The sequence below is a fragment of the Phyllopteryx taeniolatus genome, chromosome 20 (genome assembly GCF_024500385.1).
Source record: "Phyllopteryx taeniolatus isolate TA_2022b chromosome 20, UOR_Ptae_1.2, whole genome shotgun sequence".
Lineage (NCBI taxonomy): Eukaryota > Metazoa > Chordata > Actinopteri > Syngnathiformes > Syngnathidae > Phyllopteryx > Phyllopteryx taeniolatus.
In genome coordinates this window covers 3,564,077-3,590,537 of record NC_084521.1, presented here as the reverse complement: position 1 = coordinate 3,590,537, position 26,461 = coordinate 3,564,077, and the positions used below count along the sequence as shown (strand labels likewise).

The window sequence follows — 26,461 nt, the reverse complement described above, 5'->3', positions numbered from 1 at the left end:
ATGATTCATAATTTTTGCAGTGTTGTCTTTATGAATGAAATCTAATACCACTAAAATGACAATGAGTCATTCAGCGTGAATGGTGTCAATTTGTTCACAGGACATAAAATAAATATTCAATCCAATCATGTGGAAGCGATGATGACAAAATTCTAAGGTCTAATTTTAGCTAATTTTAGCGATGCTATTTATAGAAGCGGACGCGGCCCTCAAAAAACTTTTATTGAAGACTTGTGATTCGGAATATTCCAACCCGCTTATAATTACACGAGTCATCCGCTTTGAGATTTCTTTTTTTCCCCCATTCTAAATATGTATTTAAAAGAGGGGAGAATGAGGATTTAAAAAAATGACTGGCATGTCATTGAAATAAGAGCTGCCTGCTACAACAAAACAAAACATAAACAAATAAACACAAACTTTTTTAAAAATATATAAAATTTCTTTAAAATAGGGTTGAGGGGGGGTTGTTTCAGTGGTTGTTTGTTTTATTGACATTTCTAACAGTTGCCTGGTGAAAAGAAAAATAAATACTAAATAAGGCGAAAAGACAACAAAACTGTAAATGATTGTACTATTTAAAAACAATTATTTTATTCAAATTAAAATATATGCTGAAGGTTACATACAATAAATTTGTGAACAATAAAAAACAAAAATATGTACATTTGAATTACAAATGATACATCATAATTAATTAAACTAGGGGACTTAAAAGTAAAAATGAAAAATATAAGTAAAAAAAACCCAAACAAATCGGCGATTGTTATTGGAAAATTATAAATAAGGTGGAAACAGCTTCCTGGTTAAAACAAATTGAAAACCATAAATAAAACAGGAATGAATAAATACTACAAATTTAAATCAATAAAAAAACAAGTGTAGGCTGTTTTCTTTTTTTAATCTTATACAAAGGGCATTTTCAAGAAGTTGCCCTGAGAAAATATAAATAAAATATCTTCTTTTTAAACTCAGGTGTATTTCTGGCAGTTGCATTGGCTTAGAATGTCCACCAGAGGTCGCCAAAGCTTCACTTATGTCACCGAGCATGTTTTAACCATTGACTCCTCCCTCCCACACCCTCTTTCTCGCTCTCCTTTTTTTTCGTGTGCGTGTGTGCTCCTCCTCCTTCATTGTGCATGTTGCGTCCTCCACTCCGGCAGCGGACCGGGCCTCGCTTCCCAAGTCACGGCCGTCACATCGGCGCCTCTGCTCGGCTCCAGCTCGACGACATGCAGTGGACGCGCCGCGCACGAGTGCCAGCGCCCAAAGAGGACTCGAGCGCCAGCAGACTTGAGCTCTCACCGGCCCCTCGCTCTACCATGCCGCTTCTATCCGCACCTCACCATCACATTGCATTTTACTTAACAGCAGTGGTGCACGCACGGAGAATGAAGGCGGATCTCTACCACTTGGTATAAGTCTTTTTTTTTTTTTTTTCCTTTTTTTTCATTTGCGCGATTGACAGACATCAACGAAAGGCAGCAAGAGGCACCAAAAGGAAGGTAAGGACAAATGCAAAGTGGTCTTTGTCACGTGAGGGTGGGCTTGGCATCAACAAAGAAGTCATCAGTATGCAGCGCAGGCGACAAAATTATTGGGACACACACACACACACTTCATTAAATTATTAATCTGAAGGCATTTTTGGACAATTCTATGCAATGATTACGCTCTCCACAGATTGCCAAACTGTGGCTCAGGGCCCAAAAGTGGGCCGTGAGTGCATTTTTGGGTCCATCCATCCATCCATTTTCTGAGCCGCTTCTCCTCACTAGGGTCGCGGGCGTGCTGGAGCCTATCCCAGCTCTCATCGGGCAGGAGGCGGGGTACACCCTGAACTGGTTGGCATTTTTGTCGCTGAACTTTGCCATCAATCGCGAACGTTATTGATCATAGCATGCTAGCATAGACGGTGTGCCCTTGTTTTTTAATTTATGTAAGATGTCGTATCTGAACAAATGCCATCTTCTAAGCTGGCCGCCTAAATGGGTTGCCGTCAGTCGCGTAACTTTGCCATCCATCGCTAACGTTATTGAACATAGCATGCTAACATTGACGGTGTGCTCTTGTTTTGATTTATGTAAGACGTCTTATCTGGGCAAATATCCTCTAAATTAGCTGCCTAAACGGGTTGCCATAGTGATCGAAACAGAATGAAAAGGGGAGATCGGCACGCGGCTGGAGTTTCAGCTGTATCACTGGGTTGCGCGAACCCCAGACAAATACCAACTGTTAATTTAGCTGCCTAAACAAGATGGTAGAGGAGCGTTGCAGTTGGAGTGGAGGAAAGCACACGTTCAATAAAAACACATCAATATTTGCTTTCATGAGCTTTCTCTATTGTTATTCCCATGCAGCCAATGGTGGAAGGTTTTTGTTTTTTGTGTGTTGGTTATTTCATTTTTACCTGTGTGCGTAGGCTCTCTGGAGGACAATTTAGAATAAAAAAAAATTGTTCAGCGTAAAAAGGCAATATTTTATATAAACTTGTTTTCTGCCTAAAGGGGTTGCCATGGAAATTGAAACGGGAGAAAAGGACAGTTCAGTCATTGTGAACAAGTCTCATGCAATTTGCCAATACTGTGAATGCTTTGTGGGTGTATTACACAAACTGGTGGAAAGTGAGTACAGTGAGGTTCCCTAGGCTAGAAAAATTTGCAGCGTCAATTAGTCTGCAACCGCTCAATTGATCAAGTGTGTTTACTTTTAAGAAGTCAGCTCATCATTTTGTTACCTTTGTGTCTTTGAATAGGGCAATGTTTAGCTCTGAGCTTCAGGTTTCATCTCTTTTGCTTGTTTTCCATCTAAACGGGTTGCATTAGAAATGGAAAAACAGGAAGAAACGGGGAGTTTGTTGTTTGAAGGAACATTTGAAACAAGTTTGTTGTGCTAAGGTAATGCTACAAACTCCCACAACTTTGCTGGGGAAATGGAGTGAGGTTCCTCATGTTAGCAACATCAGCAGTTGGGTGTTTTAATCTCTTGGACTGTCAATAATGCGCTTTTTCACCTATGACATGCTCATGTCTTCAACAAGAAGCAGTTCATTTATTTATAGTTAGCATATGGAGGGGCGATATTTAGCTCTGAGTTTCAGGCTGAGCTTTTTTTCTTTTAAGTTGTTGCGTTCCTCTTCTTTTCAAACAAAGTTTTATTGTTAGCTTTCAATGGGGAAATATTTAGCTCTGAGCTTCAGACTCTTACCCCCCCCCCCATCTTTTTTTCATCATTAGGATAGTTATTCGCTTGTTTGTTGCTAGAAAAATTTAAAAAGAAATCAAAGAGATTAGTTGTGAAATTGTGATGCTATTATTCCCACAGCACATTCGGGTCGCAAGGGAATGAAGTGAGGTTCCCCAGGCTAGCGAAATTAGCGTTGACTACTAGCCTTCAGCCTGCAGGCTGCTTTTCTTTCATATCAATAACTTTTGCTTTTGTTCCAGTTAGCTTCTGTGTTTCAATAGATAAATATGTACTGCAGCTCTGAGCTTCATGGTGCACTTCTATTCTTACCACCTTCCCATTCAGTCCTTTTGCTTTAAAAAAAGAAAAATAAAATTCAATAGCCCACTCACCAAATAGCAACATTCACGGTACTTATTCAGAGCGAGTAGAAAGTGACCTCATTTGAAACTGGCACACGTCCATGTTAGCGCTAATACAATACATCCAAATACAGGAAGGAGCCACATGTACTGCACAATTTGATGTCTGTTTGATTCATTTCTAGTCAACTCCTCACCTTCCTCGGCTATTGTGTCTTTTACGTTGCGTTTGCATGCGAAGCGGGATAGTAGGTCGCGTTCCCTCGAGCTAACGGGATGTTGTCGGTAATGAGAATGCGTTCCAATAATTAGAGCGAGGCGGGTTTTCCTTGTGGTCTCGCGGCTACTGACGCTTTTTGACGGAATCGACCGGATTTTTAAATTAAAGATCCTCCGGGGGGGAGTAGAAATATTGATATTCTGATATTGATGCGCTAATTTTACCAGCCTGGGAAACCTCACTCCAGTCACTCTCCACCAGTATGACTTTTCTGGGTAAAATTGATCAAAATGCCCCTGCAAAAACAAAACTCATTTCTTCCTATTTCCATTTCTTTGGCAACTCGTTAAGGCAGTTATATAACGACTGACTGCCAGGGTGGAAACTGAAGCACAGAGCTAAAATCTGTATTTCCGAGCTTCAGTAAGTGAAACAAAATGTACTCTGCTCTGCTGCTTCTTGTTCTGGAGCATGTCAAAAAGGTAAAAGCGACAGTTCAAAGAAACCGATGTGCTAATTTTACTAAAATGGGGAACCTCACTCCACTCACTTACGCACCACCTCCTGCATGTGCCTACATAATGTCATTAGGATTCATGTATTATTGAGTGTAAAATGAAGGAAAATAGATTCTTCTTTGGAACACTGAACTCTAAATTTCATAGTTTTTGAGTCAGACTCTATCGGGCTCTCCAAAAAATGGGTCATTAGATTCATTGTGTCATGATAAATATGAGCTCAGCTTTTTTATTATTATGATGATGATCCTCTTAAAGCAAATCCTCCATTCTGGTAATCTTCCTTCTCGTTCCATCTGGTGAAGTTGGCACGTTTCCCCCCCGACCAACCGACGACCATCATTGTTTTGACCTGCTGTTTTTCCCCTTAAAACATGTCAGAATTGAGTGTTATTGTTTTGTTGTTGTTTTTGTTCCCGATTCCTTTGGTTTTGTTCTGGAGTGCAGCTGCGAGAACCCCATGAACTCTCCATCATGCCCCTCCCCGAAATCACCACTTGGCAAATATCCCCCTCCACGTGTCACATTGATCTCGGAATCAAATGCAACCGCGCCACATGCCGATTAACCCTCCGCGGCTCGTCTTGGCTAATCAATCAGAGCTAACCCCACAACCCCCCCGGGCCTTCTTTCGAGCGTGTCAGAGAAAAATGGTGCTAATGCCAGGAGGAATGAAACCACGCAGTCGTAGCCGTGCTGATGTTTTCAATCACGCGGTCGGGCACGGGGCCTCCAGTGCAACCACAGCAAGAAACACACTGCAACGTTTCACATTAGCTCCAGTGGATTTCTTATGCATTTGTCTGATATTTAATACAGACCCTCACTTGCGTAAGGTCCCTTTGAGTACTTGTTCTTGGCCCTAGTTTGCCATTGAAACAGTGGTAATTGGTGTATTTCACATTTGTCATTGGCTGATGAATTCTCCCTAGCAACTACTGACTATGCAAGCGTGGCCAGGTAAACTAATTTTGAACTGAATTTGTCTTAAGTCCAGTTAAATGTTAGAAATACTATTTTATTAATGGTCAAGCAGACATGCAATTTTACTATCTTTTTTACAATACTGTAGTTTTTTTTCTTCTGGTATGCAGCCCATCTAGGCGGTTGAGCTCCCCCGCCCCCATATATAAAAATGCTGTGTTGAGTTAGCATCATCTAATTGTAGTTATTTTTTTAGGTTTCACGATAAATTGCCAATAATTTTGTAGTCTGAATACTGTAGTGTTAGTGGTTTGCAGCCTTTACCCATATGTCCCAGTTGTCCACACGGCTTATCGTCTTAGTGACAACAACAGTGATTCGGGAGATAATGTCGGTCCATGACGTTTGATTTTAGGACATGTTGCAATAGCTTCAGGCCCTACATGTCACGAAAGCTGTGCTATAAATCCTCCGCCGTTAACAAGCTGTTGTGTCTGTCACAGCAGGGCGCCGAGATGGGCTGCATCAAGAGCAAAGAGGACAAAGGCCCCGCCATCAAGTACGGCCCGGAGAACCCTTCGCTGTCCGACCCCAACGCCGCCCCCTCTGCCGCCCCGCCCCACATGGGCCACTATGGGCCTGATCCCACCCAGCTCCAACCAAGTCTAGCACCATCCGCCTCCTGCTGCTCCGGTGGCGCTAACTTCAACTCTGCCTTCACACCCTTCGGGGGATCCTCAACCGCTATGACCCCTTTCGGGGGGGCGTCCTCCTTCACCGGTCCTGTGTCCAACTCCTTCACTGGTTCTGTCCCAAGTAAGTCAAAAAGTATTTCAATAAAGTTTTTACTGTAGCAAAGAAGGGCTACGCACATTTTATCGTGCCCAAAAATGTTATGTAGTGACAGCAGCTGTTTGCACAGCGGGAAATGCTACGGTAGCTTGGTAGCTAAAACTTCCTGCTGTCGTTTTTAATGGATTAAAGTTATATATTTTGTCTATTTTATGTGAGCATTAAAGCTTATTTTCACCATAAGCTTTTCTCTTAATGTGTAGGTAGCTGCTAATGATAATTTAGCTTGTTAGCTAACACTTTCTGCTGTGGTTTATGAGACTAAAATTATATATTGTATAATATCTGTAACTCCTGTGTGTTAAGGGCGGGGCCGGCGATTGCCGGTTGTGACGCCAGCAAAAACGGAATATTTAAGGTTGAACGTTGGCTCAAATCACGGAGTCTGTTTGTGGAGTGCCGGGGCGTGAGTTGCAGCCGATAGCAACTCTTGTATGAATGTGCATTCTGTTACCGCTGAAGTGCATCAGGGAATGTGTCCTCCTTGACCACATACGAGGGCATTACAATATTTTGTATATTTTAAGTAAGCATGAATGCTCACTTGAACTGGAAGGTTTTCCCTAAGGTTCGGTTGGTTAGCTTGTTAGCTAACTAGTCCTCCTGTGATTTTATTGGACAAATAAAAACATCTAGAAATGTATTGTGCTCAATGTATCATGACTCCTTCTCTGTTAGCATGAAAACTAAATTATACTGTAGCATTTTTCTTAATGTTTGGTTAGCTACTGCTAAATGAGTCCATTAGCCAGCATATGCCGCTGTGGTTTATGGGACAAAATTGACCGTTTCATTCAGGCTGTTAGCGCTCATTGTGTCATGGCTCCTTCCTTGTTAGCATCACAGCTAACTTGTGCTGTAAGGTTTTCACACAGCTAACAGCAAATACAAGCATTTAATGTGTCGTATAATTTTAGCTAACTACAGTAGCTGTTTGGGTAGCTGCGAATGCCAAGTAAGCACATTAGCTGACACTTCCTGTTGTGGTTTTATTAGACCAAAAACCCTCTAAAATGTAGGAAGGTATTCAAAGTGACCCCGTGCTTTATTCGTTAGCATTCACGGCACTTCAAAATTAGTATTAAAAGCTCATTTGTGCAGCAAAATTATGCTCATTCGTCTAACCCTTCCTGCCGTGTTTCTTTTTTCTTCTGACTAAAATGACTTTTTGAACAAACATAAATGATAAGTGTAAGAACATCAGCTCATCCCTCGGATTCATTAGTGTTGGTGGTGCAGTCGCCCCCATTTTCAAGCCGTAATTAGTTTGTAAGAATGATCTGTGATCGGATGTCATACCACACAAGCCTCTTGTTTTGGTGGGATTTAGCCGGTAATCCTCCTCCGTGTCGGATGATGTCATCCCGGAGGGACATGTTTGCTTTTCTCCGAAAGATAACGGGATTATGGAAGCACGTCATCAGCAGTTGGACATAAGGTTATTGCCTCAGGACTTGACAAAATGATGTAGGCTGTGTGTCTCAATACTTCTGTCTATCAAATGTAGCGTATATTTATGTGTGTTTCAGGTGGCGTGACCTTCTTTGTGGCACTGTACGACTACGAGGCCAGAACGTCGGACGACCTGTCGTTCAAGAAAGGCGACCGCTTCCAGATCATCAACAATACGTACGGTTGTGTCCCCATAACAACTACAAAAAGCACTGTTGACAAACTTTAGCGCTTGATTGACACACGATTCCCTCCGCAGGGAAGGAGACTGGTGGGAAGCTCGCTCCATCACCAGTGGGAAGAAAGGCTACATCCCCAGCAACTACGTGGCGCCTGCAGACTCCATACAGGCTGAAGAGTAAGTGAGACTCCTTGTGAGTGAACCACTACATTTATCCATTTGCAATAGCCCTTGTCCTCATTGAGGTTGTGGGTGAGTTGCAACCTATACTAGCTGACTATGGGTAAGAGAAGTGGGGTACAACGTGGATTGGTAGACAGGTAATTGTAGAACCACTACACCAGTCTATCTCAAACATTATTGAATGGTGTACTAGTTCACGTAGCGGACACCAAAGTTAAGCTCGCAAGTTACTTCTTCTCGGTCTTCCTAGGTGGTACTTTGGGAAAATGGGCCGTAAGGACGCTGAGAGATTGCTGCTGAATCCAGGGAATCATCGAGGAACGTTCCTGGCGCGAGAAAGTGAAACCACGAAAGGTGACGACTTCCCGCTCCGCTTCCTGTGATGTTTTCATGTGAACTGCATCCTGACGGTCTCGGTGTCCAGGTGCTTTTTCTCTCTCCATTCGCGACTGGGATGAAGCCAGAGGCGACAACGTGAAGCACTACAAGATCCGCAAGCTGGACAGCGGCGGGTACTACATCACCACGCGAGCGCAGTTTGACACCTTGCAGAAACTCGTCAAACACTACACGGGTACGTCATTATGTAGTATATCCACTAATGTAGCGGGACACGTAGCCCCACCCCCCACCCGTGTTGAGCTTTAATACCAGTGGACTGCATTTAATGCAAGGCGTCTGGGTGTATTAATAAAGAAAGTTGTCTCCTCTCATACTGCAGAGCATGCTGACGGCCTGTGCCACAAGCTCACCGCCGTTTGCCCCACGGTCAAACCTCAGACGCAGGGTCTCGCCAAGGACGCCTGGGAGATACCCCGGGAATCCCTCAGGCTGGAGCTCAAGCTGGGCCAGGGCTGCTTTGGAGAGGTCTGGATGGGTAAGTCGCAACTTGGGCCTCCGACTGTCATATGGCCATTTTATGCTGCAGTTATGTCAGCTGTAGGAACCGTTACACCAGTTTTTGGGGAGTAACATTGGTGTGCAGGTTTACATAGGTGACCCCACAGGTGGGTTTCAATCTAGGGGTCAAGTGGAATCGGCATTGTGTACCACTACACCAGTGTAAAATGTTTTGAGACACACTGCTGTAATATTTAACATAGTGGACTTTGTTAGGGGGTGGCTACTGGTGTAAGTCTATTTAAGACTGTTGTGTACCAGGAAACCACTACACTCATAGCTCCCACACCAGTCAGTTTATGTGAATCGTTACAACAGTGTTTCTCAAACAATTTTAGATCGGTGTAGTGTTAAATATAACTGAATTTGCCTCACCATTGTCAGCTATGTGAATCACTACACCAGTGCTTCTTTTAAACTATTTTAGTCAGGTGTAGTGGTTCACAGAGCTGACTCCAGAGGACTAGGCAATATTCTGAGGTGAGCCACTACGTTAGTGTTTCTCAACCTTTTTAATCAGGTGTAATCATTCACATAGCTGGCTCCACTACACCAGTACATTGCCCCCTACAGTAAGTAGCAGTAAGCTACGTGACCCACTGTAGCGGCGCTTCTCAAATTCTTGGTTCAGGGGTTCACAAAACTGACCCGACTCCACCAGTAACCCCACTAAACACTACACTAGTATTTCTCAAACAATTTTAGACAGATGTAGTGGTTCACTTAGCTGACTCCACTACAGCAGTGGACCACTACACCTTCAGAGCTCTCTCCTCCGGAGTCAGCTATGTGAACCTCTATACCAGTGTTTCTCAAACTATTTTAGACTGGGGTAACGGTTGATTAGAACCCCTGTTGCCTCAATGTCAGCCATGTGAAACACCACACTCCACCAGTGCAATTGGAAATACAGATGTTTTCAGCGGCTAAATCAAGCAGACGTTTGTGTTTATTTGTGTCCATTTCCTGCTGTGGCTTCCTCTGTTGTTGAGAGATGATCACACTCAGGAGACCGTCCTCGTTTAGGAACGCGCGAAGACATCGTGGCGAGATCCGAGACGTAACGCCATTGTCCCACCCTCACCAGGTACGTGGAACGGCACCACCAAAGTGGCCATCAAGACGCTGAAGCCGGGCACCATGTCGCCCGAGGCCTTTTTGCAGGAGGCTCAGATCATGAAGAAGCTGCGACACGACAAACTGGTGCCGCTGTACGCTGTGGTCTCAGAGGAGCCCATCTACATCGTCACCGAGTACATGGCCAAAGGTAGACGTACACAAACTTGCCAGGGTTAGCTTAGCCACCTTTAGCTTCATTGGGGCTTGGAGTCATTCTACACCAGATGTGTAGTTTGGTAACCCACGTTATGATGTGCCTTATTGTACACATTTAGTATTTATTTATTTTTTTAACATTTTACATTTTGTATGTTTTACTTCTTATGCATATTTGATACCGCTGTATTGTCATGTGGATACAATTAGTCCTGGAACAAGAGGTGGTTTACCATTCGCAACAGTTAACTTGAAATAAGTTATATTATAAAATGAAGATTTTGCTTCCAGGCAAAATAAAGTGATATTTTTGAGACAGAAACAACTTGCTCTCTTTATCATGTGCCGAAATGGCCACTCCCAAAAATGAGGTGTTGGTTCGTGGGAATCTAGTGTTGTAGCGAGTCCTCTATGTGCACCACTGCGCCTAAAAAAGAAATTTAGGTTTTTCTTTGTTTTCTTTTAATGAGTATGTGTTGGTAAAAGTTGCCCAAATCCATCGTAACAAAGTCAACCAGAGTGTCGGTTAAAGTGTCGACTAGAACGGCTATTTAATCCGCGACACGGCAACATGCTGGGGAGGGGGCTTCTCCGTTTTGAGTCGGGAGTTAAACTGATATCCCGTGAGAGAGTGAAAGCACATGACTGCGTTTCCCTTGGTCTATTTATAAACTCATCAAGCCTGAGCCTGCCACGTTCAAAAAGTGAACCCACCCACTGTGCTTTTCTTTCCTTTTTCTTTTCTTTTTTTCTTTCCAAGCGCAGCAGCCGAGGTCAAGGAAATAAAAAAAATATATATATATATTCATGGAGATTTTAATTCAGTTCGGCTTGAAAAAGCAGGTCACTGTCGTTTTGCTTGAGGTTGGGGGGCTCTCATGGTTTCAAGTGTGTGTCTTATGTCACGAGATGCTACTGCAAGTGATATTCCGCACTGATTAATACTTTTTCTAATAGGTAGTGACAATGAAGTGAGCTTCATTGACTATTTATTACACGCTAATAAAAGACCTGCCTACGGGTGGCACATTTGCATGCATCCAGTGTACGTCCTCTCATTCGTTGCGGCCGTTTTGTGACGTTTTTATTTATTTTATTTTTTTAATGAACAGGCAGCTTGCTCGACTTCCTCAAAGAAGGCGATGGAAAGTTCCTGAAGCTTCCCCTACTAGTGGACATGGCTGCACAGGTGAGCTGAAGTATTATCATCGAATATCAAGTTTTAAAAGATGAATGGTACTTTAATTTCACACTTGATAGGTGGGTAGGCACACGATTATTTGTATACAAGCCATTAGAAAGTCAATTTCCCATTATATGTCCCCCTTTAAGAATTCTATTTTAAAGAGTAATTGTGGATTTTTTGTTTATTTACAACCCCCATTCCAATGAAGTTGGGACGTTGTGTTAAACATAAATAAAAACAGAATGCAATGATTTGAAAAACATGTTCAACCTATATTTCATTGAATACACTGCAAATACAAGATATTTAATGTTCAAACAGATAAACTTGATTGTTTTAGGAAAATAATCATTAACTTAGAATTTTATGGCTGCAACATGTTCCAATAAAGCTGGGACAGGGACATGTTTACCACTGTGTTACATCACCTTTTCTTTTAACAACATTCAATAAACGTTTGGGAACTGAGGACACTAATTGTTGAAGCTTTGTAGGTGGAATTCTTTCCCATTCTTGCTTGATGTACAGCTTCAGCTGTTCAGCAGTCCGGGGTCTCCGTTGTCGTATTTTACGCTTCATAATGCGCCATACATTTTCAATGGGAGACAGGTTTGGACTGCAGGCAGGCCAGTCTAGTACCCGCACTCTTTTACTACGAAGCCACGCTGTTGTAACATGTGCAGAATGTGGTTTGGCATTGTCTTCCTGAAACAAGCAGGGGCGTCCGTGAAAAAGACGTTGCTTGGATGGCAGCATATGTTTCTCCAAAACATGTATGTACCTTTCAGCAATAATGGTGCCTTCACAGAGGTGTAAGTTACCCATGCCATTGGCCCTAACACAGCCCCATACCATCACAGATGCTGGCTTTTGAACTTTGCGTCCATAACAGTCCGGATGGTTCTTTTCCTCTTTGGCCCGGAGGACACGACCGCCGTAATTTCCCAAAACAATTTGAAATGTGGACTCGTCTGACCACAGAACACTTTTCCACTTTGCATCAGTCCATCTTAGATGAGCTCGGGCCCAGAGAAGCCGGCGGCGTTTCTTGGTGTTGTTGATAAATGGCTTTTGCTTTGCATAATAGAGTTTCAAGTTGCACCTACGGATGTAGCGCCATTGCTTTTCTGAAGTGTTCCTGAGGCCATGCGGTGATATCCTTTACACCTTGATGTCGGTTTTTGATGCAGTGGCGCCTGAGGGATCGAAGGTCACGGGCATTCAATGTTGGTTTTCGGCCTTACATGCAGTGATTTCGCCACATTCTCTGAACCTTTTGATGATATTATGGACCGTAGATGATGAAATCCCTAAATTCCTTGCAATTGTACGTTGAGGAACATTGTCCTTAAACTGTTCGACTATTTTCTCAAGCACTTGTTCACAAAGAGGTGAATCTCGCCCATCTTTGCTTGTGAATGATGGAGCAATTCAGGGAAGCTCCTTTTCTACCCAATCATGACACCCACCTGTTCCCAATTAGCCTGCTCACCTGTGGGATGTTCCAAACAGGTGTTTGATGAGCATTCCTCAACTTTCTCAGTCTTTGTTGCCACCTGTCCCAGCCTTTATGGAACGTGTTGCAGCCATGAAATTCTAAGTTAATGATTATTTGCAAAAAACAATCAAGTTTATCAGTTTGAACATTAAATATTGTCTTTGTAGTGTATTAAATTAAATATGTTTAGCATGACTTGGAAATCATTGTATTATGTTTTTATTTATGTTTAATACAACGCCCCAACTTTAAAGCGTCAGCCTCACAGTTCTGAGGACCGGGGTTCAATCCCCGGCCCCGCCTGTGTGGAGTTTGCATGTTCTCCCCGTGCCTGCGTGGGTTTTCTCCGGGCACTCCGGTTTCCTCCCACATCCCCAAAACATGCATGCTAGGTTAATTGAATACTCTAAATTGCCCGTAGGTGTGAATGTGAGTGCGAATGATTGTTTGTTTATATGTGCCCTGCGATTGGCTGGCAACCAGTTCAGGGTGTACCCCGCCTCCTGCCCGATGATAGCTGGGATAGGCTCCAGCACGCCCGTGACCCTTGAGAGGATAAGCGGCTCAGAAAATGGATGGATGGACAACGTCCCAACTTCATTGGAATTAGGTTTGTATTTATTTATTTTTTTAAGATCGCCGACGGCATGGCGTTCATTGAGAGGATGAACTACATCCACCGGGACCTGCGCGCTGCCAACATCTTGGTTGGTGACAACCTGGTGTGCAAGATCGCCGACTTTGGCCTGGCCAGGTTGATAGAGGACAACGAGTACACGGCGAGGCAAGGTAGGGGAAATTGATCTGTTTACCGACTTCAACTCCTGGGGTTTTGTGGCCAAAATTGCCCTAATTTGCTGGTTAATTAACTATACCGCAATAATAAACATATTTTGTGATAGTCACATTTTGCTAGTTTTCACATGAATGGTAAATCTAGTACGGCCTTTAGAGGAAACTGAAACTGCCTGATCAAAAAAAGGTTCTGGAAGACCCCGGAAGAGGACACTTGGGCGCCCTCTGGTGGAGCTAAAGTCTGTTCACGTCCCATTCAGGAGCCAAATTCCCCATCAAGTGGACGGCACCGGAGGCGGCGCTGTACGGACGCTTCACCATCAAGTCGGATGTGTGGTCCTTCGGCATCTTGATCACAGAGCTCGTCACCAAAGGCAGAGTGCCCTACCCCGGTGAGACCCCCCCCTACGAAAAATGATGATGTAATCAACTTCTTGTCTGTCAGGAGACGCCCACACAGACATATACACAGGGGAAGCACGGAAATACATATGGACGCACACATGGACACGCAAGAATGGAGAGACGAACAGACACGAGGACACACATACACTGAGACGGAAACATGCACACACACAGGGACACGCGCGCTCTCAAAACACTGACACGAACGGACACAAGCACACACGGGGACACACACACACAGGGACACACATGTACACAGATGAGTCCATCTGGTCTAAGATGGAACAGTGTTCTTGTTTATAACCATCTGTCACACTCATATTGCCCGAAGGGTGTGTGTGTGTGTGTTTGTCTGTGTAGAGTTTTCCGTGTTGCAGGCTTGTGTCCAAAGCGGACACGTGCGCGCGCGCACACACACACACACACACATGCCATGACTGAGCTCATTGGATAATTGGTGGAAATAATTAGGCTTGTATTTTGACCCTGATAAATAATCACCAAGGAAGCACAGGATTTTTACATTTCAGATACATAAATAATATTTGGAAATCCCCTGATGTGTTTGTCTCTAACCCAAGAATTTGACTTTTTTTTTTTTTTAATTACAATGACTACAGTACTGTAACACAATACTTATCATGCATACAACAATCAGAATCATCTTTATTTGCCAAGTATGTCCAAAAAACACACAAGGAATTTGTCTCCGGTAGTTGGAGCCGCTCTAGTACGACAACAGACAGTCAATTGCCAGAACACTTTGGAGACAGAAAGACATTGAGAAAAACAGTCACTGAGCAATAAAGGGTTGCTAGTTCCTTCGCACAGTTCCAGAGATCTATTGAAGATCTGAGTGAAGACTGGAGCGAGCTGGTCCGCGCAGACTTTGAGGCAGGATGGGGACACATGGTCTGGGCCTGCTGCTTTGTTAATCTTTTCCTGGTTGAAGATACGTCTCACATCCTGTTCGCAGATGGTTAACGCAGAAGTCGGTGGTGTGATCGTGGTCGGTGTTGCGGCTGGGTGGGTGTGGGGTGTGAAAGTGTCCTTTTTTATACAAGTTTATATTGGCAATTTGTGTATATATTTTAGAAACAGGTATGTATAATATTTTAAAAACTTAAATGTTTTTTAAATGCATTTACATTTTTGCAAATATGTTACATGATACTTTATTGTACCATTTTGAATTTTTAATCTATGTATTTATGTGGCTTTTATATATTATTTGATATTTTTCTTATATATTTGCATTTATTTAGATTTTGAATAAACATTACATTTTATTTATTACTATTATGCAATAGATTTTTTTATTTGTTATTCTTCTTTGGCTTTCTGCAATATTAATTATGGAACAAACCACATCACATTATTCCAAAAATATAAGTCTTGTGAACAAAACAACAAAAGCAAAGACATGAAAAGCATGTGTCTCATAAAATGTTAGGAAAACTATGTTTCCCTTTAAAATATATATATATAAATACACACACACAAAAAAAATCCCCAATTGTGGAAAAACATTTTTCTTCTTCCGAGAGAAACGAAACAAATGATGATCACATGCCTGAATGAGTCTTTCTTCTCGCAGGCATGGTGAACCGCGAGGTTCTGGAGCAGGTGGAGCGCGGCTACCGAATGCCGTGCCCGCAGGGTTGCCCCGAGTCGCTGCACGACATGATGAAGCTGTGCTGGAAGAAGGAGGCGGACGAGCGGCCCACCTTCGAGTACATCCAGTCCTTCCTGGAGGACTACTTCACCGCCACCGAGCCCCAGTACCAGCCTGGGGAGAACCTATAGCGGACCACGGGGGGGTGGAGAAAAAAAGTTGACTGTTAAAATGGGTGACGACTTGCATCATACACTCGCTAATCTACACTGCTGGTCACAACATTAGGTACACCTGCACAATTCAATAAAATCCAACAGCTGTGACGAAGATTCTGCCTTTACAAAGCTAACGTCGTAAAAAGATTTACAATGATAACTATCCAGGTGCATCTCAATAAATTGGAATTTCAGAGACATTTATTTCAGTAGTTCAATTCGAAAAGTGAAACTCAGGCACATGACCTCCAGAGGCAGAAAATATGTAAAATAGTTCATTTTAACAACAAAGTAATAATTCAGTCTCACTTTATTATTTAACTGTCTTTCATTTACCCATTATTTCACAAAATGAAGTTGATGATGGGGGGAAAAGTTTCAATGTGTATGTAAGATACAATAATACTTATTCTATCTTTTAATTGTATTATTTATGTCTAATATAATTATAATTAATCGACCTATTTTTTTATTTTAAAAGAAAATCTATTTTAATTGTTTGTATTTATAATTTTTTTGTATTATTTACAATAAATCAATTATTTAATGAGTTAAATTAATAAAAACAAATACATTTAAATGAATTAACTTTAAAATGAATGCAACAAATATTATAAGCCTCTTGATGATTTAAATGTTTGATGGCCTGGATTACAGAACTGAGAGGGCCGTATGTGGGCCCCAAACCATACTTTGCCCACCCATGATATATATTATAGATTCATTACACACAGAGAAATACTAAATGATTTTTGTTTTTTTACAATATTGGTAACTATAACAAAAACCCCAACCTCGCCCTCCCAAGAAGTATTTTCCTTTGTGAAATGAATCTGGATATTGTACGAGTTTCACTTTATAAACTGAACTTTTTGATATAATTTAAATGAACTTATCCACCCTACTCTAATTTATGCGGATGCACCCGTATTTAGTAATTACGGTTGCGGCATGAAATACAGCCACAAAATTGACGAAAACTAACAAAGGTAAATCAAATTACAAATTATTCGATCGTACGGGTGTACGTACCCGAGTGTCCGTTGGTGTTTATTTATGCTGTGCGTATGCTAGCCAGGAGAGAACCAATGGCCGCAAATTTGAAATCTCGCCGGATTTGCAGCGGTGTTTAACAAGGTAGCGTGGTAAATTATGCATTGAAAGCATTAATTATGAATAAAGCTACAATGGAGAGTCCCGCCGGGGATCGACGGCCTTCTGTCATAACACGTGATCCATATCAGGTGGTTTTAATACCAACCGTGCATTCCAAGGCCTTTAATATCCATATGTTTCTGTCATACATGCTTGAAATGGCAACTTTTACATTGATTTTTTTTTAATATACTGTATATTCTGACAGGAGTGTGGACTAAACCTCTTGAAAATGTGACTGAACCTTGAGCTACTTTATGTATGTACGTCAAGCAGCATTGCAATATACAGTAACTTGTTTATGTACCGATTTCCCTGGTGGGAATGACGTTATTGAGCTTTGTATATGATGGGAAACCTTTTATATAGATATATATAGATATAGATAGATAGATAGAGATAGATCGATAAGCTAATTGATAATGGAAACTCGCCATGGGGATTTGTACAATAAACGAATGAGTCGGTCCTGGTTTGCTCCATAGTGCCACCTATATTCTGTTTTTAGTTAACACACACACTGATTACGGTAGGACTAAACACAATAAATAGGTATTAATTAACAGTGTTCATCATTCTGGAGGTAGCAGAAAAATTATTTTATTTTTTTTGACACGAAGCAAAATATTAGGGACGAAAGTGCTGTAACGGTTCAGCCATGATATCGATTTATATTCCTCCGATCCACCTTGATCGACGCCTGCTCGGGAAATTAGCCTTCCGGACAGAAATATAACGACTTAAATAGTTTTAAAATGTAATCGAAATAACGTATTGGATTTATGCACGACAAACTTTATATGGATGCGTTTTTTTTTTTGCTTGATGTTTTATTTTTACCACTTAATTACTCGATTAAGTCTTCCTGTCTTTTGACGTCGCATGGAATCATGGGCGTATCAAACAGTGTAGTTTTTTTGCGGAGTTATTGAGTGGGCCGCTGTGAGTATCATACTACATCTCCCATCACCCCCTGCGCTCATGGAAATTGCGCATGCGCAGTACCGGAACAGACGCAGACGAGAACGAACGCGAACGTCCCGCGAAGCTTAAAATCAGGACGTATTTCGGTTTTGTATTTGATTAGGCAACCAGAAATGTACATGAGGTTGTTACTTTGAAAGTAAGATGTGCATATCAGGACACATGCAAATCAAACCCCACCACACACTCTTTATTTACATAAAATAACATTTTCAATACACAACCTACTTTTAAACATAAGCACCAAGAAACATGAGCTTATTTGCGTTCTAAATGTGTGAATTGTCTTTAAAGAGGACAATTATTATGGAAACTGACTTTTTAATAGCTTGTATTCAGATAGTTGGGGCTCTGCAGTGCCTGTGAAATGAATTAAGCGAGTAAATCTTTTGTTCCACGTCTGAAAATGTTTTTTTTAATTGTGATCAAATTAGCCAGTGGCGGCGGCAGCTTTGCACAAGCGCCATTCATCTTCAGTCTGGACGCGGAGCGGCGAACATGGAGGGAGGGGGTCTCGGAGTCTTCAACAACAACGAGCACAAAAATGGAGCTTGATTTGTTGCTCGTCACTTTTGGGAAGAAAGACTGGCTTGAAGGGTCAAAATAACCTAGCGCCACCCCCGGTTGTCATGGTAACGCAAGACTTACTCAGTATTGCATTTGACTGAACTGCCCTGTCAAAAGTATGACATTTTTTTAAATGATTGTGCAGTAATTCTTTATTGGGGAAAATACCTGGGAACTCTTTTGAATTGTGAGAAGTTGTATAATTTGTCTACTTTAAGAATTGTACTGCATGAGTTTTTGTGTGTGTGACATTTTCTGACTTTCAAGAAAGCGACACGTCTCAAACGGCCATCTCCATCTTGATGGCCGGGTGCGGGTTGTAGTCGACGATCTCAAAGTCGTCGGCGCGGAAATCGTCAATGCGCTCCACTTTCCGCAGGATCTTCATTTTGGGGAAGGGGCGGATCTCCCTCCGCAGCTGCCAATCAAGCGAGAGGCACATAATCAAGCGATGTTAATGGGGAGAATTTTTCTTTCAAGGGAAGCGTACCTGCGCTTTCAGCGGTTCCACGTGGTTGACGTAGACGTGCGCGTCGCCCAGCGTGTGGACAAAGTCGCCGGGTCGGAGTCCCGTGATGTGCGCGATCATGCACGTAAGGAGCGCATAGCTGGCGATGTTGAAGGGCACGCCTAGGCCCATGTCGGCCGAGCGCTGGTACAGCTGGCACGACAACTCGCCGTCGCACACGTAAAACTGGCAGAGGGCGTGGCAGGGTGGCAGCGCCATCAGAGGCAGGTCTGGGAATAAAAATAAATAAGAATCATCGTGAGGAATGGTTTAACTTGAGCCTTAAGACAGGGGTGGTCTAAAACAAAATTCAATGTAGCTTGCATCAGAAGAAGAAAAAGTTACAAATGTTGAGTGGTGCAAGATAGAAAATAAAATAAAATAGTTTATCAGTGTCAACTCTTACAAGGCCCCAACCTATGTATTTTTTAAACATTTAGAAACAGTACGTTTGCTACAAGCTAGCACACTATTATTTAAAGTTAAAAATGTAAAAAAGGTCAACATTTTTTTGGACATTTTTCATGTAAAAGATAAGACTATTTTTGAGGGGGGAAAATGCTTTTATGTGGACTATTACGATGCCACACCTTTTTTAAAACTAAAAATGAAAAAGAAATGTTCAATGTTCAAAAGAGCACATAGGTTTATATTTAAAAGAAAATACATGTATTAAAAAAAGCTAAATATATTAAATTATTTCATATATTGTTACAAGATGTGACATTTTATTTTTTGATAAAATGTCAAATGTTTAACGTTCCAAGACAAGTTTTTATTTTAATAAATACCGGTATAACTATTTTCCAAGTTGAATCTTACAAGATTAACTTTTAATAAATGTTGAACTTCACGATACGCACTTTTTGTTTTTTTAATTAAATTTAAAAATGTGTGCTATAACCCTTTATTACAAAGTTTATAACACAGTTTTCCACTCATCAGTAGCAAGTATCAGAAATGTTTTTTTAAATTAATTTATTTATTTTTTATAGCCATTTCAGGAAAATTTAAGGAACAAATAAAAAAAACCACGGCACAAATGGACGCCTTTTAAGGAAAACTCGGCGTTGTTGTTTGTCTGTACCTTTCGGGTTCCACGCGCACATGATGATGCGCCTGTCGTCTGGATTACTCTTAATGGTGTCGATGACATTCTGCAGCTGGTCCACGCCTTGCCCCGTGTAATCTGAGGGAGGGAAAGGTAAAAAATAAATAAAAAATAATCATAATAAAATTTTAAAAAGTTACTTTATGCTTGCTTTTTTCTTTTTTGTTTCAGCTATCTTGCGGCCAGATGCGAGGTCATCAGCATTTGACAGCTTGGGCTTTACCGGCGCGCATGTCGGTGTACTCGGCGCCGAAGTGCCGCCACTGGAAGCCGTAGACGGGGCCCAGGTCGCCCTCCTCGCGCTCGGTAAAGCCGCACTTGTCCAGGAAGCTGCGCGAGCCGTTGGCGTCCCAAATCTTCACGCCTTTCTCCGACAGCTCCTCGGAATTTGTCGACCCCTGCCGACGCAAATCACAAAATGGCACACGGTGAATATGAATAATGACCCATTCAAATTATGTGAAAAGATACGATACAGTAAACCCTCGCTGATTTGTGGACTGCCATTCGCCTCACTTTTTTTCTGTAGAACATAACTCTTTTCAGCAATCCAAATATTTTAGAGCTGTTTCTGTAAAGCTAGCAGAGCAGCAGCAAGCGTTGGCCACCAGAAAGCAGCTTTAAACATCTCAAGAAAAAATAGAAACATTTGTAAGCCATTTATTTTTAAGGCTAATTTTGTAAGAGTTTGAAATTATATTTAAGTGGTTTTTTTGGGGGGGTTCAGGCCCACCTCTGGCTTGCACAAAAATAACTGCCACTTTTTGATTCACTTTCCAGTCTCACCTTGATAAACCAAAGTAACTCTTCGAGGATTCCTTTCCAAAATACTTTTTTGGTTGTCAGCAAAGGAAACTGATCTACAAAACAAAAGCGGGACGCAAGTTAGCAACATGCATATACACTGTACTTTATCTGACAGACACTTGTTGCACTTTCACGAGGCACTCCAGCAGAACCACTTGAAAAATGGCTGCCTATATGTTTGCGGTTTTAGAGCTGCAATATTTCCATTATCCAACTCCACTGAATTGGTCTGAAAATTATACAAGGACTACAAATAATGTATCCTTATTCACCTATCTATTTCAGCTATGTATAGTGACAGGCAAAATAATTCAATGCTCTACCGCTAGATGGCAGAAGATACAACGAACGGTCCTGTGTATCCATTATTGCCATTCATACAACAAAATGCAGCTTTTGCTCCTATTTTGACAGACCTCATTCGTTGAATGAAAGCCTAGCGTTCGAGCGAGGCCTACCGCGGAGGCTGTATCGGGCCTGGGCGCCGAACACCGAGATGACGCCGGTCCCGGTCCGGTCTCCCTTCTTGCGGCCGTGCTCCAGGATGAACTCCACCAGGTTCAGATAGCCGCGCTCGTCGCAAAACGAACTCGGCGAGCTCGCCTTCTCTTCCTTCGGCTTCTTACCGCCGTCGTCCCCACTTAGTTGGTTCGCCCCTGCAGGCATTGTGTGCATAAACGTAATAAAGGAACGCAAAAAAAAAAAAAAAAAACGCGACGTGTGTCACTTGTGTTATTGGCGATGTCGCTCCAAAACTTTCCACGTGATATGCAAATCACAAACACCAACCAATAGCAGGACCAGAAGGACTTCCTTGTTATTTGGCGAAGTCTCGCGAGAATAGAAAATGGCGCCTGTCTTGTTTTCCATAAAACTTCAACTCGGAGGTTGAAACAAGTAGGAAATGCTAACTTTAATCGTGAAACACGAGACTGGTATTGTTTTCGACAATAACGCAAAGTTAAATTCTTCCGGGATGACTCTTTGATGACGTTAGCAAGCACAGCATCGAATCACACGGTACTCTGCCTGAGTGTGTCACATAAAATGGTCCTGTCTAAAACATGCACATTGAGACTATACAGTTCCGTAGTCTTCTACTGACACCATGTGGTCAGGCAATATATAATATACAAACACTTTCCACCCAGATTGTTGACGACATAAAACAGTGGTTTTCAAACTTTTTACATTTAAAACAAGTAATCTAAGTTCCGCCATAATAACCAACATTAAAATATATTAAGGAAAATACAAAAGCTTTTAGTTGTCAAAAGCACATTAACACTGAGACTTAAGTTAACTCCTTGTACTTAAAAAAAAAAGTAGTACATGAGAAGTAAAAAATGTAATGTAAATGAAAAGTTTAAAAAATAAGTACTGTACTGGAAGTTCAAAGCTCATAGCTGCATGCCTCATTCTAATATGTTGGTGTTTAATGTTTTACATTGTATTTCATTTAGTGATTCTTTCGCATACCACTAGAGGGAAACCGCGTAGCACACTTTGAGAATCACTGACCTAAAACGTTAGTGACTGCCATTTAGGGATAAAAATAGGAGTTAGCACCAAAGGTGATACAAGATGTCACCGTTCCGCAAACTATCTTAATTCAAAGCCAATACAAAATGAAGGCCACCTGTGGATCAAAATACAATTTTATCAGCGTGCGCTGTTGAATTTGAGTCACCCCAAACAAAATAGCTTTGTAATATAGTGTGTAATTTCGGTTTATTATTCATGATCAATAAACGCCACACATTAGTTGAATCAACTTTTTTTTTTGTTTTTTTGTAAATCCAGTATCACAGTATCATAATGTTCCAATTATGAGATCCAAACACGGTAAATGTGTAATTCCCGAACTCCTCTTCCTCGGTGAGGTCCTGGGGGCAGGTAAGGTGGCGGACCCTCACCTGCTTCTTATCAGATCACTGCCCACCTTACATGCTGCTCCGATTATAGCCCACAGCGCAATAACAGTTCAGAAAAACAACTAATTAGTCACGTTATCTGAGCAGTGGTGAGTGCTCAGGGCCAGCCAGGCCTTCTCTGCTACAACAAACACTAGTACCATGAAATGGTAGTCAATGAATTTCTCTTGGCTGCACTGCTTCCGATACACGTGGATGTTAGCCCAGTTCCTCGCCGGTTCCTCGTTGCGCTTTGATCGGCGACGCGTGTCCGCAGGGCCCGTGATGTGAGGCAATTTTTGGAACGATGTTCTGGAGGAGTTCAAGCATGTTTTATTGTTATCGTCTTGGTACATGAGGGACCATTGGGAAACCAGGCAAGGACAGATGTTTACATGATGTGAAGCTTTATTAAGCCTCTGTGCAGTTTGTGTCCAAAACATGTACTGCAATGGAATCACATTTAAAGGACTCCAAGGCTTTATGGTGATACGCATGGACAAGTCTCATTGCATTCAAAGCCTCATAATGCATAAGTCTCTTTTTTGTTTTGTTTTTGCAGAATGAATTAGATTTAAAAGTGAACATGAAGAGCTGATAAACGTCATCCACGTGTTAAGGCAAGCCAAGGGGAAATGAGATGTGTAAAAACACAGGAAGTGAGCAAGAAAATGTCGCAGTGTCAGTGTTCGGTGAGGCCTTTTAAGACATTATCTGTAATGGGCAGCAGATTTTCTGGACGCGATTGCCATCAATGCCTGGTAACCAAATCTCATCTCCGGCTGATTTAGTGCAGCGTCCCCCAGGGGGTGTGGAGGTGGTGGTGGGGGGGTATGAAAGCACCCACTGGGGGTCACCTCAGCGAGGGCAGGCCAGCCCAGGGGTGGGCAAACATTGGTGCTCAAACATTGGCAGTTTTAAAATAGACAGATGGACAAAAAAAAGTTCAAATGTGAATCAAAATATGTCAAATAATTTATTTTAATCAATAATAATCTACAACATCTATAATCTAAAAAAAACAAAAAAAATAAATATTAAAAATGAATTTATGTACATACGTAATATTATATCATACATATACAATATATGTGCTAATTTTTAAATTGTATACATTACAATTAATCATGGTTAGTATAATAAATACAAAAATGTTAAATATACTGTAGTTAAATTTTTTAAATAGAAATTCTTTTTTATAATGAACAAGTTTTCTCTCATTATTGCTGGACAAATTAATAATTAAAAAAAAAATAATATGTAAATTTTAATTTGACCAACAGGGAAAAAACAAGTTGAATAATTGCAATGCTGTTGCGTCCCACGTAAAGCTAGCGATACCTAAAGGGTGTTTGCGACCGGATTTAGTTTGGCCTTCACAATAAGAGTTTATCGACGACGTACCGCTTCCTATCCTATCTCACTCAATAAAAAGGAGGCTTGTATCATATTTGAATCAAGATAGTAACACTAGCATAGTTATAACATTCAATGGCACGATGAATATGGATAGAAGACATTAAAATATGGTACGGTTCATATGATACATGCTAACCAAGATTCCCGAGGGATTGAATGATGAGTCGAATGTTGAGTTATACTTCTACATCGCACACGCTATACAGAATTTAGAATGTGAATTTTTAACGTACTGTAAATGAAAACATCGTCTTTTGTGTTTTTTGTTGCGTTGATAAATCCCAAACGCCGAATTTCCGGTGTAACTTTAGCGGTGAAAGTAACCACCGGAAGTTGTTGGATTTAGCTTGCCTTCTTCTCGCAGGCAAGAGACAGCGAGAGACAGAAACATCACATCACATCCCTGCCGCTGAAAGGAAGCACAACAACGATTGAATTTCAACCAGAGGCGTAATTTTTTTTTGTTTTTTGTTTTTTTTTGGGGGGGGGGGGCGGGGATTTGAATTACTTCTTTGATTTCTTGAGCATTTGTCATTTGTACACTTGGGCAACTTTTACTTTTTTGTTACACTTTGTGCCGGATGCTGAGATGCGCACAAAGTGACAGACAGCGCTCCTCGTGTCTTCTTCTGCCCCCTTATCAAAACGCAATGAAAGGTACACTATTCTTCTTCTTATTATTATTATTATTTTAGTCATGCCAACGCATTGTGATGCTTTTGCAGTCGAATTATGATTAGAATCTCCTTAAAATGTTCTCCTTGTAGTTGCATGGATTGCTGGCAAAGGCTCCATCTCACTCATGGGGGGAAAAAAGCGTTTAAAAAAACAAAACAAAAACATGGATAGTTGATTAGCATTGTTAGCATCCTCCTGCAATAGTGCTCCAAAGTGATGCACGTTGACATCACTAGTAGTTTACTAGTAAAATGACTCCTCCTCCATTCTTCCCTCCCGCACCAAAACATTCATCAGCGCCCCCCCCCCCCCCCCCCCCCCCCCACCCCCCATCTGTTTACCATTAAGACCTGATGTTCTTCAGTGTAGTGTAGCAGAGTGTAATTAGGTTTACTGTCAACAACCCGGGAGAAATTGAAGCCAGGGTGGTGGGCAAACTGTGGCACGTGGGGCCATTTACGGCGTTCCAAGACCTCAAAGGAGCCCACAAATTTGTTGCAATGTATCATAATAAACATCGTAAGTCAGTTTTTAGGCTTGACATTTGTTTGCAGCCGCGCGAGTGCAAGCTATTTATGTCATGTGTTTCTGATTATGTCACGCAGACGACTTTGCAGACGAGGAGGAAGGACAGTCTTTTGGATACAAGCGCTTTGGTGAGTGATGTCACCTTTTATGCTCCCCCCCCCCCCTCCCCCTTAATTAAGATGACACCCCCACTCCCCCACCTTGATATCCCCCATGCTAAGGACAACTAGCATGTTTAAATCCTGGCAGGGAAATGTGGCTAACGATAAATGTGGGTCGAGAACTTTTCTCGAACCTTTTCTCTCTTTTATCCAAATAAATCCACCCCTATCCCCCACCCAAAAACACTGACTCACGCAAACACGGCTGAGACCTCAACTATGCAACGTTACGCAATATGAAATTTGCGAAGCGCTCACTCTGTTATGAAGCACACAAACTGGCAGTTTGGTTTTAATGAACTAGTTCGCCACTGGAAAAATTATTTCTGTTGGATTTGCAGCTCAGTCGCCAGATTGATAAAAGATAAAAAAAAGGCATTGGTCACTTTGAGGGGTGAAGTTTGATCGCAGGCTATTTTGAAAATTGTTTTGGCCTAAGAATTAGCGTTAAAATCCGCAGGTAAGAAGCTTGAATTCTGCTGTGGAATGCATGTACAGTATTATTTGTGACTTGAGGTGTTTGTTGACTCAGAATGACAAATGCTTTTAAAATTACATTGCAACAAATAAATCATGATCAGCTTTCCGGGTCAATGGTTTATAGCTTATGCTCTTTAAACCCTGTAGTGCCAGCTTTACAGATGCCACATTTGCATTTTTACTTTTTTTGTTTTGTACCAGTGCTGTTTGAGTAGCGACAGCAGCGGTGATTTATTACGGCATGGCGTCTATTAGAGCAAAGGCCCATATTTGAACAAATCTATGTACAACCCCAATTCCAATGAAGTTGGGACGTTGTGTTAAATATAAATAAAATCAGAATACAATGATTTGCAAATCATGTTCAACCTATATTTCAT

General features: G+C 41.6%; 3 protein-coding genes across 7 annotated transcripts in view; 2 read left to right on the top strand and 1 right to left on the bottom strand.

The window, feature by feature from the left end:
• The first annotated feature begins 1,103 nt into the window (after window positions 1-1,103).
• LOC133470482 (tyrosine-protein kinase Yes-like) lies at window positions 1,104-18,709 on the top strand. 3 transcript variants are annotated; one of them, XR_009785991.1, is made up of 13 exons: window positions 1,104-1,505; window positions 5,714-6,026; window positions 7,592-7,691; window positions 7,774-7,872; window positions 8,129-8,232; window positions 8,303-8,452; window positions 8,600-8,755; window positions 9,866-10,045; window positions 11,166-11,242; window positions 13,373-13,526; window positions 13,720-13,924; window positions 15,535-15,840; window positions 18,344-18,709. XR_009785991.1 is itself a non-coding variant. In XM_061758916.1 (12 exons), exons 2-12 carry the CDS (start codon window positions 5,726-5,728, stop codon window positions 15,741-15,743), a joined length of 1,662 nt encoding a protein of 553 aa, XP_061614900.1. In that variant the 5' UTR covers window positions 1,104-1,505; window positions 5,714-5,725; the 3' UTR covers window positions 15,744-17,392. The 3 variants fall into 3 exon arrangements, 2 of the variants coding, with proteins under 2 accessions (XP_061614900.1, XP_061614899.1); XM_061758916.1 differs by lacking the exon at window positions 18,344-18,709 and having other exon boundaries at window positions 13,793-13,924; window positions 15,535-17,392; XM_061758915.1 differs by lacking the exon at window positions 18,344-18,709 and having other exon boundaries at window positions 15,535-17,392.
• tyms (thymidylate synthetase) lies at window positions 18,079-21,965 on the bottom strand. The gene is made up of 6 exons (XM_061758918.1): window positions 21,361-21,965; window positions 20,882-20,955; window positions 20,319-20,493; window positions 20,072-20,173; window positions 18,967-19,214; window positions 18,079-18,894 (listed from the first exon to the last, which is right to left on the bottom strand). Exons 1-6 carry the CDS (start codon window positions 21,575-21,577, stop codon window positions 18,757-18,759), a joined length of 954 nt encoding a protein of 317 aa, XP_061614902.1. The 5' UTR covers window positions 21,578-21,965; the 3' UTR covers window positions 18,079-18,756.
• LOC133470481 (collectin-12-like) overlaps window positions 20,036-26,461 on the top strand; it is a 26,499-nt gene continuing 20,073 nt past the window's right edge. For 2 of the 3 annotated variants that reach the window (XM_061758913.1, XM_061758912.1), the window contains exons 1-4: window positions 20,036-20,188; window positions 20,267-20,523; window positions 24,599-24,891; window positions 25,518-25,568. In XM_061758913.1, coding sequence (XP_061614897.1) covers window positions 24,816-24,891; window positions 25,518-25,568 — 127 coding nt within the window. In that variant the 5' untranslated portion in view covers window positions 20,036-20,188; window positions 20,267-20,523; window positions 24,599-24,815. Of the gene's footprint in view, window positions 20,189-20,266; window positions 20,524-24,598; window positions 24,892-25,291; window positions 25,432-25,517; window positions 25,569-26,461 lie in introns of those variants that run through there. The other variant, XM_061758914.1, reaches the window with a different exon arrangement.